The following is a 19651-nucleotide window of genomic DNA, read 5'->3' as shown; positions in this document are numbered from 1 at the left end:
AATGGACCTTTCACAAAAATCCAATCAACCAAAACGGACCCTTCACAAAATTCTGATAAACAAAAACTGATCTTTCACAAATTGTTTATTGAAAAGGCAAATCTCAGATTAAAATAATACAGCATATTTCCTGTATAAAAACGATAATGGTTGGAACCTTTTTTAAAGTTAAATTAGAGGAATTGACTTCTACAAAATCAGCTAATTTCGCAGAGAGAAAAAAACGGCACTCTTGTGATGCTCCTGCAAGCCATAAATAATTACTACGGCCAAATAAATATAATGCCTGTTGTTGGTTTCTTTGAAAGAAATTAACAGCTGAAAGTCAGTTTGGTTTATAATTTTGCTTGTTTGTTTTATGCAGCGATCCTGGACAGACCCATGGTATTCCATTTTATATCATCAGCCCACAAAATGTAACACAAACCTACATCACTTACTGTTTCTTAAAACTTGGTTTTCCATATTGTAGGGGAGGTATTCTGATCAAAAAAAAAATGATACACTGAATATTGATGAGGTTTGGACAGCGAAAGTAGAGATACTGATATCGAATTCAGAACTGTACTTTTGCTTGATGCTGCTTTGAAAGGAAAAAATGACAAAAAAAACTCTTTTAAGCCTCAATGGTTTGCAGTGACGACACATTTAAAGCTCCTCGATGATTGAAAAGGCTCTTTCTGAGATGAAAATAATTAATATAAAAAAGTATTATCAAAATTTTTAAATGTTGCAAATTTGAAAATAATATTTACTGTTTTGTCAGATCGTATATTACACAAATTTTTCTATAGTAAATATGTTGCAAAATACTTTTGATTGTGTGAATTAGGGATGAGCTGATTAATAGGCAAAATTTACTGGCAGGTAAAAGAATATTTTTTAAATACTTTTTAATATGTTTTAAATCTTTAAATATTTTTAAAATAAGAAACCGAGACAAAGAAATTTACTAACAATAAATGAATGTAATTTTCTGCAACATAAGTATAACATGTAGCTAGCATGAAAGTATACAAACTAAAATAAAGGCAAACAATACAAAATTTGATTAAAACTGAATGATGAAGATATTGAAATTAATCCTCACAACTGACGTTCATGTAAAACTATTATGAAGAAAATAATCCAGGAGCATTTAAATTGTAACGCAAACACATGAGTATTTCAGGATTCTCAGGAAAACTATTTCTTCCTGGCTCATATATATTTCTTCCTACACTAAATAATTCTTCCCTTTATATCATTATTTCATGATTTTTAAAAGTTTCATGTACATTTTCTTGCAGAAGGTTGTGTTAAGAAATGTACTTATTTTGAGTTAACTACTTTAATATTAAGTTTGTACGACACTTGATGTCATTCTGGTAAATAATCTCTAAAGATATTTTAGATATTTGTGAAATAAAATATTCAATCACAATTTTCAAGTAGTGGGTTAAAAAATTAAGATCAGTATGAAAGTACTTTAACTAGTAAAAAAATTAATGCATGTTGGGCAAAACAATGAATAAAAAATAAATCCGTCTTTTTATCACCACCCTCAATGAGTTGACCAGTGACCACTAAAGCACTATAGCACAAGTAGTCAGTTTACAGATTTCACACGTAGTTGAATATGATATTTAAGTTACATACTCTTTAGCGTCTTCTAAATTTGCAATGACTGCTGCCCAGCCTTGCTGCTGAAGATGTTGACCGTGCACAAGTTCATCACATTCTCGACGTCCGTTTACAGCAGCATCTGCAAATTTCTAAACGAGAGAAAACAAATTCAGTTTGAAATTTACAAAATTTTAAGAATTAACACCCTTGCCGTTGGACAGTCCCAGAATTACATGTTAAATAGACGAGATATCTGGTCATAAACTGCAAGATGGTTAAACCTAAACTAAGTAATTTTCTGGCTTAAATATATTTATCAATTATTAATGCAGTTGATAGTATCAATCAAAGTTTTTTCAAAGATACCTCTGTTTTACTCGGGAATCTTGCCCAGTGGGACTTTTGTAACCTTAAAAGAAGGTAAACCTTAAGAATTGTGTAATGGTAATTATTCTTATTCGTTACTTGATTTATTTTCAATGAGTACAGATACCGATAAATTATATTAATACAAAAAAAAAATCCTTCACTAGATAATGATCAATATACGCAACTTGTAATAATTTTCAACAAAACCAAAAATCATATAAAGTTGCTATGAGGTCAAGAAAAAAAATAGGGCACTTATTTTCTAGTGGTTCTTGGCATGGCACTGCCCATGATAAAATTCAAAATAATTTACCTGAGATGACAACTAACCTGTTTGCCTTCTTACAAACAAGTAACTTTTTTCTTGTTATTATTTCGAGGAAATGTGTATTTTATTTTGATCAATTACTTTCTAGCAGCCTAATATAAATCACTTTGAAATATAGTTGTCACGACAGGAAGCAGAATACTAAAATTAGAATTGGCTAAGCAGCACAAACAGTAGGCTTTTACAGTTATACAGTTACATAAACTCTCCAGTGAAGCACAAAGGCCAAAAAAATCTTAACTTTCTTAACGAAAAGTAAAATTATCTTTTTCAGTTCATCCCATTCCAACAGAATTCATTCAGTTCGAAAAAATCCGATATTTTGATATATATCGGATATTTTGATATAAATCCGATATTTTCAATCAGAACAAACTAGCCTTTAAACTATTATATGCACATCCTCAAATCACTTTTTATTTTCTAATATTATTATAATTATAATATATAGACTTGAAATTAATATTTCTTTCATTTTTTGTGTCTAATATTTTACATTTTATTGAATTTTAATGGAGTTAACTAAGCATTAGCTGTTTTACTCATTTTTCTTCTGTTAGTTACTTTTACAGTAATATGATTCAGAAATAAAACATATGCATTAGTTGGTGCACAGTGCACAGTCAGAAGACATTAAAACTGTTACATTACTCATAATTATATGAATATTAATAAAATACAAGTATAAAAGGAATATTATAGTATTTTGCTATATTAATGATGTATTAATGCATCATTAATAAAGCAAAGTAATATAATTATAGTACATAACTTTTTGGTTATTTTTAATAACAAATGAACAATATTACAAAATGATTAATATAATTTTACTATTGAAAATACTAAAAAATATTTGAAAAAATAAATATCGAAAATATCAAAATATCATGATATTTTGAAAATAAATATTGGATATATATCGTGATATATATCGACTGATAGGTATTGGCGAACCATGCAGATGAGTGACAAATAATTCGAACACTTATGTCTCATATGGAATAAGAGTAAAGCTTTATTAATGAGGAGTTGAAACACCCTTTAACTTAATTACAGATCATAGGCAACAAGAGATGGATCTATAAAGGACAACTTAAATCTTTTCTTGTTCAAAATAATTTGATTTAAATCATGATTAAAATCACCAATTTAAATCATTTGGTTTAAATGGTTGACACTATTATTGTTTTGTAATGTTCAAGAAGAACCTTTTGTGTTTCAAACATATTTGAATTCAACTAAATATATAAATAACCCCTTAAATATTAATATTATATTTTCAGAAAAACCTTCATGAAACTTACTTGTGCTAGAGCTGACATTACTGTTGCAGCATTACTACTTGGACTCATATTAGCACAGGCTCTGACATCATTCTCTATGCTAAGATCTATGAAATAAGAAGAAGTTAGCACATTGAAAAGTTTTACTGTGCCTAGAAAAATTATTACTTGATGGTAGAATTATTTTATAGTGGTTACAAGAAATGTTTTGAAAATTAGAGATGAAACAAGTTTATCAATTAACATGCCAGAGAGAAGTTTGTGCAATTAAACCCGGCAAATAATATTAGAAAAAATAAATTTTTTTAAAGGTGTTTAAAACCTGAATTAGTGCTGCCCGCATTGGTTTAGTGGTCAGAGAAGTCTTGTCTAACTGCGACAGGAAGGTCCGGGTTCGAATCCCGTCTCCGGCATGGACGTACTTTCTCTCTCCTGTCCTTGTCCTTTCTTTGTGTGAATGTGTTGTTATGCTGTGAAAGGTGCCTACCCTATAAATGGGTCCTTATAGCATGTGTATACTGTAAAGTCGGACCTCACACCAAATTACGGTACAGTTGAAAAAGTGAAGCAGCGCACCCCAAAATGCCAGCATCGCTGGCACACGACAACAACAACCTGAATTAGTTTTAGTCAAATTTCAAAACACTATTTTAAGGTTTTTGCAAAAAGCACTAAATTAATTCAAACATAAATATTGTATTCCTTGTCCTCACTGAATATTAATAACATTATCTTCTTTACTAATAATAAAGCAGAAAGTCTCTCTGTCCGGAGGATGTCTGTAGGATGTCTGTAGGATATCTGTAGGATGTCTGTGACGCGCATAGCGCCTAAACCGTTCGGCCGATTTTCATGAAATTTGGCACAAAGTTAGTATGTAGCATGGGGGTGTGCACCTCGAAGCGATTTTTCGAAAATTCGATGTGGTTTTTTTTTTTTCAAATTTTAAGAAAAAAAAAACTATCATAAATTACGAAATTATCATAACGTGGAATCGTACCATGGGCGCAAGCCAATGGGTGAGATACGAAATTATCATAACGTGGAACTATAACGTCGGTACAAGCCAATTGTCGAGAAAATTCACCATACATTATTTGTAAATATATACAAGCGAACCAAAAGACCTTTAATTTTTCTATTACGGGCGAAGCCGTGCGGGTGCCACTAGTTACTAATAATTAAGCTGAAAGTCTCTCTGTCCGGAGTATGTCTGGATGTCTGTAGGATATCTGTGACGCGCATAGCACCTAAACCTTTCGGCCGATTTTCATGAAATTTGGCACAAAGTTAGTATGTAGCATGGGGGTGTGCACCTCGAAGCGATTTTTCGAAAATTCGATGTGGTTCTTTTTCTATTAGAATTTTAAGAAAAAAAATATCATAAGATGAACGAGTAAATTACGAAATTATCATAACGTGGAACCGTAACATGGGCACAAGCTAACTGGCGAGAAAATTCACCATACATTATTTGTAAATATACAGGCGAACCAAAAGACCTTTTGATTTTTCTAGTACGGGCAAAGCCGTGCGGGTATCACTAGTATTTTATAAAACTTACTTATTCATTTCAGATTAACATTGGATAAATAATACCAGAAGAAAACCCTACAGTTTGTTAAAATTATCATGGAAGTAGCTAACTCAATATCAAGGGGTCAGAATGGGGATTTAAAAAGAAAGTAGGTCAGAATTATGATAAAATTTTAGGCCAATAAATATCAATTATCAACAAAATGTAAAGCTATTTTGAGCCCATGCTTCATTTTTGTTAAATTAGTTACAAACTGCATCCCCCTCCCCCCACCTGGAAAAAAAGTAGTGGATCTTTTTTTTTTTCTAAAAATTAAAATCAGGAGTGATGTTTAAGTTAGTTTTATCATAAAATGTATGTATATTGGGGATAGTTTCCTTTTTTTTCCTTTTCTTAAGATTAAAATATGCCAGACATGAAAAGAAAATTCTTGCTCTGTGAAATAGAAATTACTGGGATTAAAACAAGGTTAACAGCTACTAGTGATTTAAGGACTATGATGACATTAATCAAGCAGTGCTTGAGTGAACTGGGAATTCCAGAAAAACTTATTAGCCCAGTAAAATGAACTTTGAGTCAAAGTTTTCTTGTGTCAAACTACTTGGAATTTTAATGGAGTACTTAGAAGTATAAAAAACTGTCCACTTTAAGGTCTTGCTTGTTCGCTCCTCCATTTGATCCTGGTAAAAGCAACCCAAGATTCTGGCATTAATACAAGAGGAACCATCCGCACCGGGTCATGTCAAATTCTTGCTTACGCTGATGACGTTATCATTGCACAACCAAGTTTTAAAAAATGTCAACAGAGTTGTTTATTGCTATTAAAAAATCAGCAACAAAGTTTCACCTAAATGTTAGTTGAAAGCAAGCCAAAATGTGCGAATTTTCCGCTAATTGAGCATTACAACATTGAATATGTTGCGGGTTTTAATTATCTTGGCTCTAATGTGAACTGTTATTGCAAGTTAAATATTAAGATTAAACAACACACTGTTGTTGCTAACCATCGTAAAGAATTGAGGATTTTTTTACAATCAAAATTTTCAAATTGGAAAACATGAGACTCAGATTTAACGAAAGAAAAGAGCAGAAAGGAAGGGCATGCTGAAGAAGGTCTTGGCCCACAAAGGGCTGTCGAGTCAATAAAGATGAAAAACGGCTTGAGGCATTACTTTATAACTCAAATTTAAGGCGGTCAGTACTTACACGGGTTGAAGCTAATTTCTGGAATGGATGTCTGAGAGGGGGATGGAATAAGTTCTGGAAGTTTTAAAAGTAAAAATTAATTTATATCATCCACAGTTTTGTGAAGAGTGTATGAAAAGTACACATTTTTAACATAAAATGCTAGCCCAAAAATATGTACAGTAGACTCCCAGTTAACCATCACAACTGGGACCAAGGGAAATGTGGTTAAAGCGTAAAATGAAAAAATCAAGTTGATGGGGAAAATAACCCTAAACGACGTGCCTGACCATTTTCAACGCATTTGACGCTTTAAGTTGATACAACATAGTCGGGTCATTGTCATCAATGTCAAAATCACTGTGAACCACATCGACAACCCTTTTAATTATTTTTTTGAACTGAGAAGAAAGTATGATACTGTTTGACGAACTAGTAAAAAATATTCCCCCTTTTTTAAATTTATTTTTATTTTGTAATAAAAATACATAGTTTAAAAAACTTCAATTCTTTTCACTACTTGGTCTTTGATTTCCACACTGCAATTAACCAGTTAGTTTAATGGAAGCTGATTAATTGAGAGTCTACAGTATTTACAAATGATATTTATCAAAAATCCTTTTTTCTGCATTTCCAATGTCAGAAAATCTTCCTGCTTAAACTTATTCACAGCAAATTCACTTTTAAGACAAGGATTCAGATAGGAAGATAGAATTTCCCAGTTGGCTCTAATGTTACTTTGTTTTTAATTTTGCAAATTTAAACAAAAAGTTATTAAAATCAAAAAATGAAACACAAGGATGAACATGAACAGTCCTGGCCAAGAGCTTGCAAACATAAAAAGTTTGGTTTGAATAAACTAGTCCCTTAAAAGTCATTAAGCATATATGGCTAGATGAGAAATAAAAGTACTGTATATACACGCGCATAAGTCAAACCCCTACTTTTAGGAGAAAAATCGGGAAAAATTGAAAACCCACATATAAGTCGAGTCCCTACTTTTAGAGAAAAACGGGAGTGTTTTGCCTCTAATTTTGAATTTAAACGTTATAAAAAGGAGGAAAACGAAATTTAATGAACATTTTTATGCTAAAAACGTCCAATTTTTATTCTTTTGCACCCAAAAAGTTAACTTTTGCAATGACGATTTTTGTAAAGGGTTCGATTTTGCCGTTACAATTTTTTTTTACTTGTCGCTCTTTTTTTTATTTTATATCAATAAAATTTTATGCTGTAGCCATATTATAGTATTTTTAAAAATTGAGTAATAATTCGCTACTATCGGGAAAATTCGAGAATACAGCAATCCCTACACTTTTTGCATAGTCGGCCGTTTATGTAATTACCGTATTTTCCTGCTATCATCCGCGGACAGTCTATTATCCGCAGGTCCTAAAATCGGCCTGAAGAAAACAATGCTTCGTATAATTCCCGGCGGCATATAATCTGCGGTTAATACAATGTAAAAAGATAAAAGTTTGAATTTAACATACCATTTGAGCAACTAAACTAAAAACGTGAAAAAGTAATTACTTTGAAGGCATAATCAAAATTAATCTGAAATATAATCTAAAATATAATGATTTCTTCTTGAAATCTTGATTATAGTACTCTAATCACTTGAAAAACAAAGAGTCAAGACAAAGGAGCAAACGGTCAAATCTTGTGCAAATGGCTACCTATTTCACTGTAATCTTGCTTATTTTACATGACCTGAATTGCCAAGAGGAACATTCAAGCAATGTAAAATAACCAACATACAGGCAGGCAGCGAGGAAAAACATGCATGCTTCGTAAAATAAACAACATTCAGTCAGAGTAAGATCTGGATCGGTGAATCCTACTGTAAAAATATTGAGGTTCAATGTGTTGGTGTTAAGGGGAAAAAAATCACAGATAATCCGCGGCTGCGTATAATCAGCACCTCATAAACTTTGTCTTTTTTAGCAGATAATCCACAGATTATATGCAGGAAAATAGGGTATTTATTTCAGTCAGAATATGTAAAATCATAACAGAATGTTTAAGTATTTACTTCTTTAACATCTGCTTGAAAAGGATGGACTAAAATTGGGAAAAGGTTCACGTTTTCAAGTGTTATTTTCTAAGAAAAAAATCAGGGAAAATTTTCAGATATTTTGCCTTGCGTATAAGTCGACCCCCTACCTTTAAACCTCTTTTTTTGTAATAAATTTCTCGACTTATATGCGAGTATGCACAGTATCTATCTGTATGGTAACAAAGTATCATTCTCTGCTTGTAAAGGAACATATATATATTTTAAATTTCACAGATAAATATTGAATAAATAATTTAAATTTTACTTTAAACTACAGAAAGCAATGTATTTTTCTTCTTACCTATTGATGTACGTAAAGGAACGTCATAAGGAAATTGAGACTCTGGCTCAACATATTTGTTAAAAAGAAAAATTGGGTTGGTATCAGTTCCAGCTCCAAAGTAATTTCCAACGATATTGTCAGATTTTAACTCCTCTCCACCACTGCACAGTAAAACTTGATCCTCTACTGCAATTTCAACATATTTGGATATCTCTATTTTTAGCTCAATGACTCTAAACAAAACAAAAAGTCAATTGTGACAATCATATTTAGAAAAGGATAACAAAATTACTAGAACAAATGAAAGAACAACCAACAGAGTCTAAACTTTGGACAATACTTAAATATAAAACATAATATGTACTTAAAAGAGAAATTAAGACAATAAGTGGTAAATGAAAAGACAAATCAGGTTCACAAACAGGTGCATATTTAGATTTATGTATTTTACTTCAGTAAGATGACAGGGTACAGACACAAATTGAGTTCGCTTTAAGGCCCCTTCACAAATTCTATTTCGTAAAAGCAGCCACTTTATAAAATTTCATATCTTAAAATTAGATATTTCACAAAATTTCATTTGTAGAAACAGTTCTTTCATCCCTTTTAAGTTCAATCAATATGTCTGAAATAAAAGCATTAGTAAAAAAAAAAAAACACACAACCAGCTTACAAGTCATTTCCAGCGAAGCCTTTTAGGCTAAATAAAGGGATTTCAAATTAGATTCGTCATAGCAAAACATGCTGTAAAAGGCATGACAGATTTTTTTTCACACAAAACATGTAAAAGAAAAATATTTTCAAAAAAAATTTCTGAAAAGAAAAAATGTTCACAAATTTTTCTTTTTTCTTTTTTTTTTTTTTTTTCACAAATTCCAACTTTTCTTTTCAGCAAGAATTTCTAATAAAAATTTCGTATAAGTTTCGGAGCTGCAAAACAAAAACTGAAAGTATGTGATTAAAATTGAAAAGAATCGTTCTGAAAAACATAAAGAAATAAATTTTTGCAGAATGGCATTTTTCACCCCTTTTTTGGAATGCAACAGTTGAAGCACCAAGAGGGAGGGGAGACATAAGTTTGGGGGTAACTAGCACAAATGATAGAAGAAACTCTTGTGTGTTTCGGGGCACGAGATGGTGCTAGTAGGCCTGGCAGGTGGTTTTTTCTGCCATTTTCAACACACATACAGTAATTAAAATATATCCCCTTTTTTTTGGAAAATATCTATTTGTCCAAATTTTTGATCATCCGAATGGGATCCGATCACAGTTGAATCAGATAATTGGAGTTCTACTGTACTACCATTCAAGTAATTGCCAGTTAATATTTTTTTCCCCGAAATATTTTATAACCCATCCACTAGGTACATTTTTTGTCCAACCATGGATTTATTTAACCGAATGAAACTTTGAATTTTACCAAATGCTAGAAAGCGAGCATGTCCTACATCTATGTAGAAGATCCCATTGAAGCGACTCTGTAACCAGGGTTTGATTGTAAATGGAAGAAGATTTTTAAATCAGTTGAGTAATAATTTCACTTAAATTTCAATACAATATTTTACAACCTAACCAATTACCTAGTAAATGCATGAGAATTGTTGGGTTATTTATTTTTTTAATACCTTACCCCTAATAGCATAGCCAAAAATTACCTTCTGGGTGGGGTTTTTGATCATAACAGCCCTAATACATACAGAGTGATCCAAAAGTCTGTAAACAGACTTTCAAACACCTTATAATTATTGAACAATTTACAATAAAACAATGAAGTTTGCATGTAAGTGCTCGAAAACATGGAGGATTTTGTTTGTAATGAAAAACAAATTATATCTATTAGATGCATTTTTGACCAAAAGGTGGCACTGGAGGGCACTAAAAGAATAATGTTTATAATACAGCTCAGTTTGATAGATGAAAGTTTCAATATGACAGCTATTGAGTGTGTTTCCTATCATTGAGAATTACAGTCATTTAGTGATGTGGATCGGGTAAATACCAAACGGGTAGGTAAATATTTTTTGGGTATTCACTCGGGTATCTACCGAAGACCTGGGTATTTCTACTGGGTACCAAAAACTGGGTATTTTATTTTAAAAAATGCAAAAAGTGAACGGGATTTTTTTTTAAAATCTAAATATGAAATTTTTGGTAAAAGTGATACATACATATGTATTACACAGTTAATAATATGCCTTATACACAAAAATGCCTTACATAAAAGTTTTGTACAGTTACAAAAATGCCTTATATATAAAAAATACCTAAAAATTAAGTTTTGCAGTCAAAGTGTAATTTTTTTGTATAATATAACTCTTCTAGAGATATATTTGAAAAATGCGACAATGTAAGTGTCAAACAGCCATTCTTAAGTGGTATAAAAAAAAAGTTTCTCGTAAGAACATGTTTATAACGACCTGATTTAAAGCCTCGGAACTCTAATTAATTTTCCTTTTTGCTGCATATTTTTCTTATTTCCATACACTTCAGATAATTACCTTTCCATTGATACCAAATTTTTGAGGAAAAGATTCATTTAAAATTTTGCCATTTTTTCCCCTTTTCCTGTGGAATTGCCCTACATCGTTACACAAATACAAAAGTGACGACCAGCAACAGGCTCTGGGCCCAGCTAGACTGGTCCTAGTCAATTTACAATCCCCAGTGAAGATCAATGGCCCTCTTAAAACTATCTACTCCCTTGCTCATTATCACCTCTTCCGGTAAGTTGTTCCAAGGTTCCACTACCCTGCTAAAATAATAATTTTTCCTAATATCCATGTTAGCCTGAGATTTAAATAGCTTAAAACAATGACCCCTCTTCCTGTTTTCAGTGCTAAACTTTTAGCCCCATAACATCTTTCATTTTAATAAATTTAAACAACTGAATCATGTCCCCTCAGTCTCTTCTTTGCTCAAGACTGTACATTTTTAGCATTCTAAGCCTGGAATCGTAGTCTAAATGAGAAAGTCTATTAGCCTTGTAGCCTGCCTTTGAACCCTTTCCAATACATTAATATCTTTCTTAGGATAAGAAGATCAAAACTGAACAGCCTACTCCAAATGAGGTCTTACCAAACTCCTGTATAAGGGCAGGAGAACTTCTTAAGAATTGTTTGAAATAGATCTATTGATTGTTTTATTGTAAAAGGTTTTGAAACATCTATTGACTCTTGAATCATCCTAAATATAATCTACCGTATTTTGATTGGCAAAAATGTGTTAAAACCAAGGGCTCTGGAAGGGGTTTTGACCCCAAAACCCCCTCCCTGGATGTGCCACTAATTGTTCTCCTGTAACTATTGGAGACCAAGCTTCAAGTGATAAGATAAATTATTCTCTAGAAAAATTATTACTAAAGGATTTTCAAAGAGAACGAAGAAATATAGATATCTTTAAAAGCAATTTCTACACAACTAAATTTGAATCAAAAAAATATATTACTTTTTGACAGCAAGATTCATGTCAAATTTCATCATAGTACCAGTGCTCACAACGAAAACATACAACATTTCTGTAAGTAGCTGTCTTCCACAAATAAAATAAAATCATTCACCTAAAAAAGAGAAACATTTGCCTTTTAAGGTAATTCAAAAATATAAATTTAAGAGTTGATTTTTTTTTTCTTCTCAAAGTTACTATTTTTAGATATTTCTGAAGCTAAATGGGACATTGAACGTCCATTCAATATTTTCCTCCCTGCGATGCAAAAATGAAGAAAACAAATTTCATTCTTAAACCTAAGTTCAAAATATTCTAAGTCCTCACTTATTGATAAAAACTTCAAAAATCTAAACAATGAATATAGTGTACTTTAAAATTCAGAAGCTTGAATAAAATTAATAACTGAAACAACATTTTGATAAAATCTAATCGATTATAAACAAATACATGTATGGTTTTATGTAAACGAATAAAATAAGCACCTTTTAATAGTAGCACCAAAGAATACATGTAAAGCATTAATTTTTTTTCCCATATGTATGACACAGCATGAAATTTACAATAGTTAACTTATGAAAATATATTGCAACTGTTCGAAGAATCATAGCAATACGTAAATGTGGATATGACGTATTTTCACAAATTGGATGAGATAACACAACACAGACATCTAAAAATAAATAAAACGAAAATCATCAAAGTTACGCTAGGAAAACATGGCACTAAATTTCTCCTCGGTGCTTTGTGTTGACGTTACTGTTATTGTTTACTTCAGAATAAGAAATTTTCGAACGACCTCACATGAAACATCAAAACAATCAGAATTTCACAACGACTGGGTTATATTCAGCCGTGTCTCTCACCCCTGTGTGACGTCAGAAGTCGAAAACATCTATAAAAAGTCTTTCATGCTGCCATCTAGTGATCACCTACTCGACAAATAAACAATTCGTTTAACACAAATTTAATTGTTTTCGTTGAAGAAGGACGGAAGAAGCACGGGGGAGTGGCGTCCGTGAACGTCAGCAGGAGGTGGACTCTATGGCCTTTGAAAACAATTTTAATTTATAAAAATTACATTTGATTTAAATAGGTCTATCGTTAAAATTACATAAAACAAATTAAATTTATTCTAAACGAAGGAAAACTTTAAAATACATAAAGGAAAACTACTTCACGAAAAATATTAAACTTCTCTTATGTCAATCAGGAAGGATGCATCTCCACTCACTTGCTTTCAAAAATAAAATCAATTAATAACGGACTAAAAAGTATATTAAAAACTACAAAACACATCACAGAAATAAAAAAAAGAAAATTAATTTGAATTCTGAAATTTTGAAACCAAATTATATTTTTCGCAATCACGAACTGAGACAGGACCCTACTCATTGGAGTTATTGTTCCTAGAAACGGCTCTGTGTAGGGGGTATGTGTATGTGTGTGTAGGCATGTGTTTGTGTATGTGTGCTGGCATAAGTGTGTGGGTGGTTGTGTGTGTGTGGGGGGTATGTGTGTGTAGGCATATGTGTTTGTGCCTGAGTGCATGCATGAATGTGTGGGTAGTTGTGTGTATGTGTGGGTGTCTATATGTATGCGTAGTGTATGTGTGTGTGTGCGTGTGCGTGCGTGTGTGTGTGTGTGTGTGTGTGTAGTTGTGTATGTATGCGCGTGTGTGTAGGACATGGATGCAACCTGGAGACGGCTTTCGCTATAGGAGCAGCATCGTGAGGAGCCCGTCGAAGGTGATGGTGCGGAGGGTCACGGTGGGAAAAATCAAAAGACGCCAAAAACAGTCAAATGAGAACAATAAGCAATCGTGATTGCTCCAAATATATATATATATATATATATATATATATATATATATATATATATATATATATATATATATATATATATATATATATATATATATATATATATATATATATATATATATATATATATATATATACCAAACCTTGTTTTATATATATATATATATATATATATATATATATATATATATATATATATATATATATATAAAACAAGGTTTGAGAGCTTAAAAAAAAGTAAAGGAGCTGAGGTTCAAGGGCACAAAAAACTGAAGGTAAATGTAGGTTTTAAGGCAACGAAAAAAAAACGATTGCGCACAGGGTTTCAGGGCATAAAAAAGAAGGCGCACAAGTTCGAGAGTGCAAAAAAAAAGGCGCATAAGAGGACGTTCGATGGCGTACAGGCAGTAAGGCCCCTTGGTCCTCGAACCGATGGCCAGCGGGCCAGTCTGCCAATGCCTACAATCGCGTTTTAAGTACTTCAAGCTCGAAAACTTTCAGGAGAAAGTTTCAACTCTTATTCCGTCCTCTATAAATGGCATCAATTGTGTTTTCATAATTTTAATTTCGAAAAATTCGGGAGAAGTGTTCCAAGATCATTTTACCTTATCTCCTAACAGGATCGATGACCGTGTAAAGTTACATTTATGGATCTTCAATTTCAAAAAATTGTTGAAGACCGGGACACCATCCCTTTTTTTTTTTTTTTTTTAATGTTATGCGGTAGACGCGGAATTTAATCTTAACGATAAGTGCACTGAGTGGGTATCGACTGTATAAAACCTTCATCTTTATTACCGTATCCTAATCATCAGTTCTTTTTTTATGGATATACGTCTCGTGTTTCCTATTTTAGAAAATCCCCAGTCATAACGGACGCAAATTTCTTGGCCATTTCCTTTCCATTCCTCTAGTAGAAACAAGAAACTCAACGAGTTGGGTCCAAACGCAATTCCTGATTGTGAGAAACAATTTGAATTCAAAACGTCGTAAAATTCAAATGATTTTTCCCCCGACGTTTTCCTCTCATGTGTTTACGGTTTAATTTTTGAAGTATTCCAAATATATATAAGTGGCTGGTGCACCAAGCAAATAGTAGGTCAAAAGAAGTATGTGGGGTTAATGAGCGCGGCCTCTGAAGTGGGGGGGGGGCTATATTAAAAACTTATTATTGATTCAATGACCTCCAAAAAATGTGGATTATAGCCACAAAAATCAGGATGGATGGCCACCGTAGATTTTCGTCTTCCAATTCAAAGTTTAATTTTTGTGAAATAAGATGAGAGAAGTTTATTTATTTGGATTTTTTAGTTTTCACTTTCGAGAAATGAATCAATCCACCCTATAAAAAAACATTTTTCAATCGATCATTATTTTTTAATGCCAAAAAGTGTGGGGGCAAGGCCCTTCAACTCTTGAAAGTGAGGCGGGGCAGTTACCGCTTGCCTTACCCCTTGTAATAGTGACGTTCCGGATATCCGCATCCGTATCCGCGGATATCCGAGGGAAAAATAAATATCTGTATTCGCATCCGTATCCGTTGCTTTTTTGACGGATCTTAAACGGATCTTTTCTATTCTAAAAATTCTTAAATATTTGAATAAAAGACTCTTAAATACCGTTTAAATTAAGTTTTATTCCCTATTTAAATTATAAGGTATCATTTCAGAAGCCAATTTGTACCCCCCCCCCCCCCGTCGCAAAAAGGAACGGATAATATGTAAGTTTTAAAAGTGTATCTATGTGTCTATGTGTGACATCGTAGTTCCTAAACAGATGAACCGATTTTGATAGTTCTTTCTTCGTTCATATGGCGACTTAATCGAAAGAGTTCTTATTTTGGTCTCGTCTTTGTAGAACTTGAATTAAAAGAGATATTAATAAAAACCGACTTGACGTTTTTCAGAATTATGGCAGTAAAAACTTACCCGCACGTTAAAAATATTGGCCATAAATTGAAAGGACGAAGTTTTCTGCGTTTGATATTTGTTTGGAACTTCCAAGTTATACAGTAGGAGTTATAATCTTGTTAAGTAAATTTGAAATGCAATTCTAAGCTTTTATACGCGTGATTGGTAGCGATTTCATAGTCGGAAGATAAGGAGGAAAAGCTCAATGATTTAAAATTTCTATCCGCCGTCAGTTCATATTTGTTAACAGTGTGTGTTCTGACCCGCGAAATCCAGCTTAATGTGAGGTCGGCCCTCTGAGATAGATTTTTTTTTTCTTTTTGAGCAATCATAATTGCTTATTGTTCTCATTTGACTGTTTTTGGCGTCTTTTGATTTTTCCCAACGCCACCCTCCGCACCATCACCGTCGACGGGCTCCTCACGATGCTGCTCCTATAGGAAAGTCGTCTCCAGGTTGCATCCATGTCCTACACACACGCGCATACATACACAACTACACACACACACAAACACATGCACACACATACACATACACCTACACGCACATACAAACACATACACACACGCATACATACAGACACCCACACATACACACAACTATCCACACATTCATGCCTACACACAGACACAAACACATATGCCTACACACATACGCATGCCCCCCCCCCCCACACATTCATACACACAACTATCCACACACTTATGCCAGCACATACACACAAACACACATGCCTACACACACATACACATAACCCCTACATACAAACACATACCCCCACACACAAACACACACGCCTACATACACACACTCATGATTGCGAAAAACATAATTTGAATTCAAGATGTCAAAATTCAAATAATATTTTTTTTTTAAGTTTAATTTTAGTTTTTGTTATTGATTTGGGGTTTCTGTTCTTCATTTTGATTTTTCTCTATGTTATTCCGTTGGTCGGAGTAATTTGGGTGGAATGGGTCAGCGCTGCATTTATGCTGAAATAAAATGCGAAAAATTATTTTTAGTCTATCCAGTAACGGCTTTACACTCTTGCTCCTGTATCCCACATATACCGAGCAAGCTAGAAATAATTTTTCATATTCTATTTAAGCATTAATGCAGCGAAAACCCGTTCCTTCCAACCTCCCTCAATTTTAACGGGGATTTCTTTAAAGAGTAAATCATAGTCTTAATTATATTTTCGCCGTAGATGACATTTTTTGAAGAAACAGTGTTATTATTTTGACGGGAATACCTTCCGTAATAAATTTTACACTTGGATAGTTGAATTGGGCAAAAAAAAAAAAAAAAATTGAGATCCGTATCCGTATTCGCGGATCTTGACACTAATGATCCGGATTCGTATCCGCGGATCTACTTTTTTTAACGATCAGGCTCATCACTAGTCAGTAATAGTTTTCAATGCAGATTATTAATGCAAATATATATTAGGGGACCTGGGACATATATATAAAGTTAAATTTTGTATTTTTTAATTCATTTATATTGTTGCGTCAAACGTTCAATATCTTTATATATATATATATATATATATATATATATATATATATATATATATATATATATATATATATATATATATATATATATATATATATATCCCCTTTATGCTCTCATGTGTTTTTACTAAGCCTATGGGAAAGTGGACTTCCCTTAAAAGATTTTAAAAATATTTAGAAGGGAAGAGCAATTTTCGTGCGGCTATTTTTGGCTGAAGCCGTTTGGCTATTTTCAAGGCCTCTACTTGTATTTTTGAAATAATAATACAAATATAATGACTAATTAGTTGCGGAAATAAACTTCCTAAAAGGACAGTTTTTATTCCTGTAACACTGTCTTTCGCTACGGAATCTTCAGGAAGTCTTCAAATTATTGCGGGTCTAGGGCCTCACTTTTAGTTCATCGGGCTCTGGTTATTTTTCAGAATTTTAACCTGAGAAACCCCGAAGTATAGTTTATTATTATTATCATTATTATTATTATTATTCCTAGCAGTTTTTTATATTACTTCCAACTTAAGCCGCTAGGTGACACTATAATCTTCCAGCTGCTGAACTTTGTCATGACGTCACGAGACCCGACTAAATTTAACAGTTTTTAGAATTTCGAAAACCAAAACAGCTGACGCCATGTTATGTTTACATAGTTGTAATGACTGAAAACAAAAGGGGTTATTTTCGCTGGATTGGGGAAAGAGATACTCTAAGCGATCACACACAGTTAAATTAATTTTTTTCATTGCATTAATCTTTGTACTGGGAAATTGAATTTTTGCTTGATCATGATATCGACACTCGCTCCTGAAACTGAGGAGTGACAAGTATTTTTTGAAAGAAATTTGAGTGTGAGAAAGTAGTCGAATTATAAATATTAAAGTTTCTGTTACGTTTTCAAAATTCTCAATTTCGTTATTTATCTTTTGTTTATTCCCATTCATCATGAAAGTGTAATCCAGTAAATTTATTCATACAAAATTCCTCTTGTCCCTACAGCGCCTTTAATATCTAAAACAAAAGAGCAAAGAGCACGCTAAATATGCCGCAATAATGGTAAAACTCCAGGTGAAAACTAAATGCAAATACACCCAAAACTTTTTTTTATGCGGAGGATAGGGACTGCGTTAAAAAAATCGCATTAAAAAATTGTTCGAAAACTTCACGAGCAGCTATAAAAAGTGCAATATATATTTGGTGTAAAAAGGTGAATGAAAAGTAAGCCCAACAGAAAGGTGAATAGCGTAAAAATGCGAACCAGCTGGTCGCCACAGGCGGCTAGTTAATAAATAAAAAAACCGGAGGGGCGAGGGGGGAGGAAAAAAACGGAAGACGCGCAGAGGGCGTTCGAGGGTGCACAGGCGAGAGGGCGCATCGAACTAGGTGCCCCTGTTCCAGATCCTCTGCGAGTACCACACCACCGTCTTCAGCACTATAAAAAAACTTTACTCCGTAAATATATACTGTGGCAGAGCATTTTGCACTTTGTGTAACCTTATTCCGGCGGCTATAGCTTACTCCATAGCAATGGAGTAACTTAAATGATAAAACTGGTGCAACGTATGAGAGTTACACCAGTTTTATCAGTTAAATTACTCCATTGCTATAGAGGCAGCTAAGTTGGCACCGCTTTTAGGAGTAAGGTTACACTTTTTTTTTTACAGTGATGTGCTGCTCCTCCACCATTCGCTCCTCCTAGGTTGTTGCTTTCATACACAAGTACGCTTACATACACACACCAAGGCTTCACTCGATGCGCGTCTAATCAGGCTCAGTCATTTCAATAAAAGTTGTAGTATGAAATCAATGAATCAAACAAAAAACCGGTCAGACTCCAGTGACATCTGTTTGATTTTGTGGCAACTTTTAACTATATAAACATCAGATAAGTTCATTTTTAAAGAGAATAATTATTCAAAATTGAGTTCAAAAGTATTTGAGTTAATTTAAAAGCGGATTTTTTCTTCATGGAGAAGAGTGTTAGAAAAGATATTTTAGGTAAAAAGTGAAAAAATATGAAACTTTGTCTTCAAGAAAAATAAGTTTTGAAACAAAATCACATGAATTTAAGCTGAGGAAGATGTTTATCTAGTTAAATCAATGTAAACTCCGAGTACGAAAAAAATTTGTGATAAATTATTCAAACTTTTCGCAATGAAGCATTTTTAAAATTATTTGAGTAATTAACTGCAAACCTTCAATAAATATAAATTGGAGTTAGCATTTGCATTACAATTTATACATTAATTAACAATTTCAAACGAGTTTAAAAAGGAGTTTTCTGTTTGAAAACGTTTGTAAATAAAATGTTTCGGAA

At 32.8% G+C, this 19651-nt stretch overlaps 1 protein-coding gene across 1 annotated transcript in view; it reads right to left on the bottom strand.

The window, feature by feature from the left end:
* Positions 1-12892, bottom strand: part of LOC129221624 (RB1-inducible coiled-coil protein 1-like) — a 67625-nt gene extending 54733 nt beyond the window's left edge. Inside the window, exons 1-5 of the mRNA XM_054856148.1 lie at positions 12576-12892; positions 12094-12205; positions 8668-8882; positions 3607-3692; positions 1639-1754 (exon numbers count right to left, since the gene is read on the bottom strand). Coding sequence (XP_054712123.1) covers positions 1639-1754; positions 3607-3692; positions 8668-8882; positions 12094-12161 — 485 coding nt within the window. The 5' untranslated portion in view covers positions 12162-12205; positions 12576-12892. The remainder of the gene's footprint in view (positions 1-1638; positions 1755-3606; positions 3693-8667; positions 8883-12093; positions 12206-12575) is intronic.
* Positions 12893-19651: the final 6759 nt, after the last annotated feature.

This window comes from Uloborus diversus, chromosome 4, assembly GCF_026930045.1.
Source record: "Uloborus diversus isolate 005 chromosome 4, Udiv.v.3.1, whole genome shotgun sequence".
Taxonomy (NCBI): Eukaryota; Metazoa; Arthropoda; class Arachnida; order Araneae; family Uloboridae; genus Uloborus; species Uloborus diversus.
The sequence above is the reverse complement of the archived record's forward strand: the minus strand, read 5'-3'. Positions and strand labels throughout refer to the sequence as shown.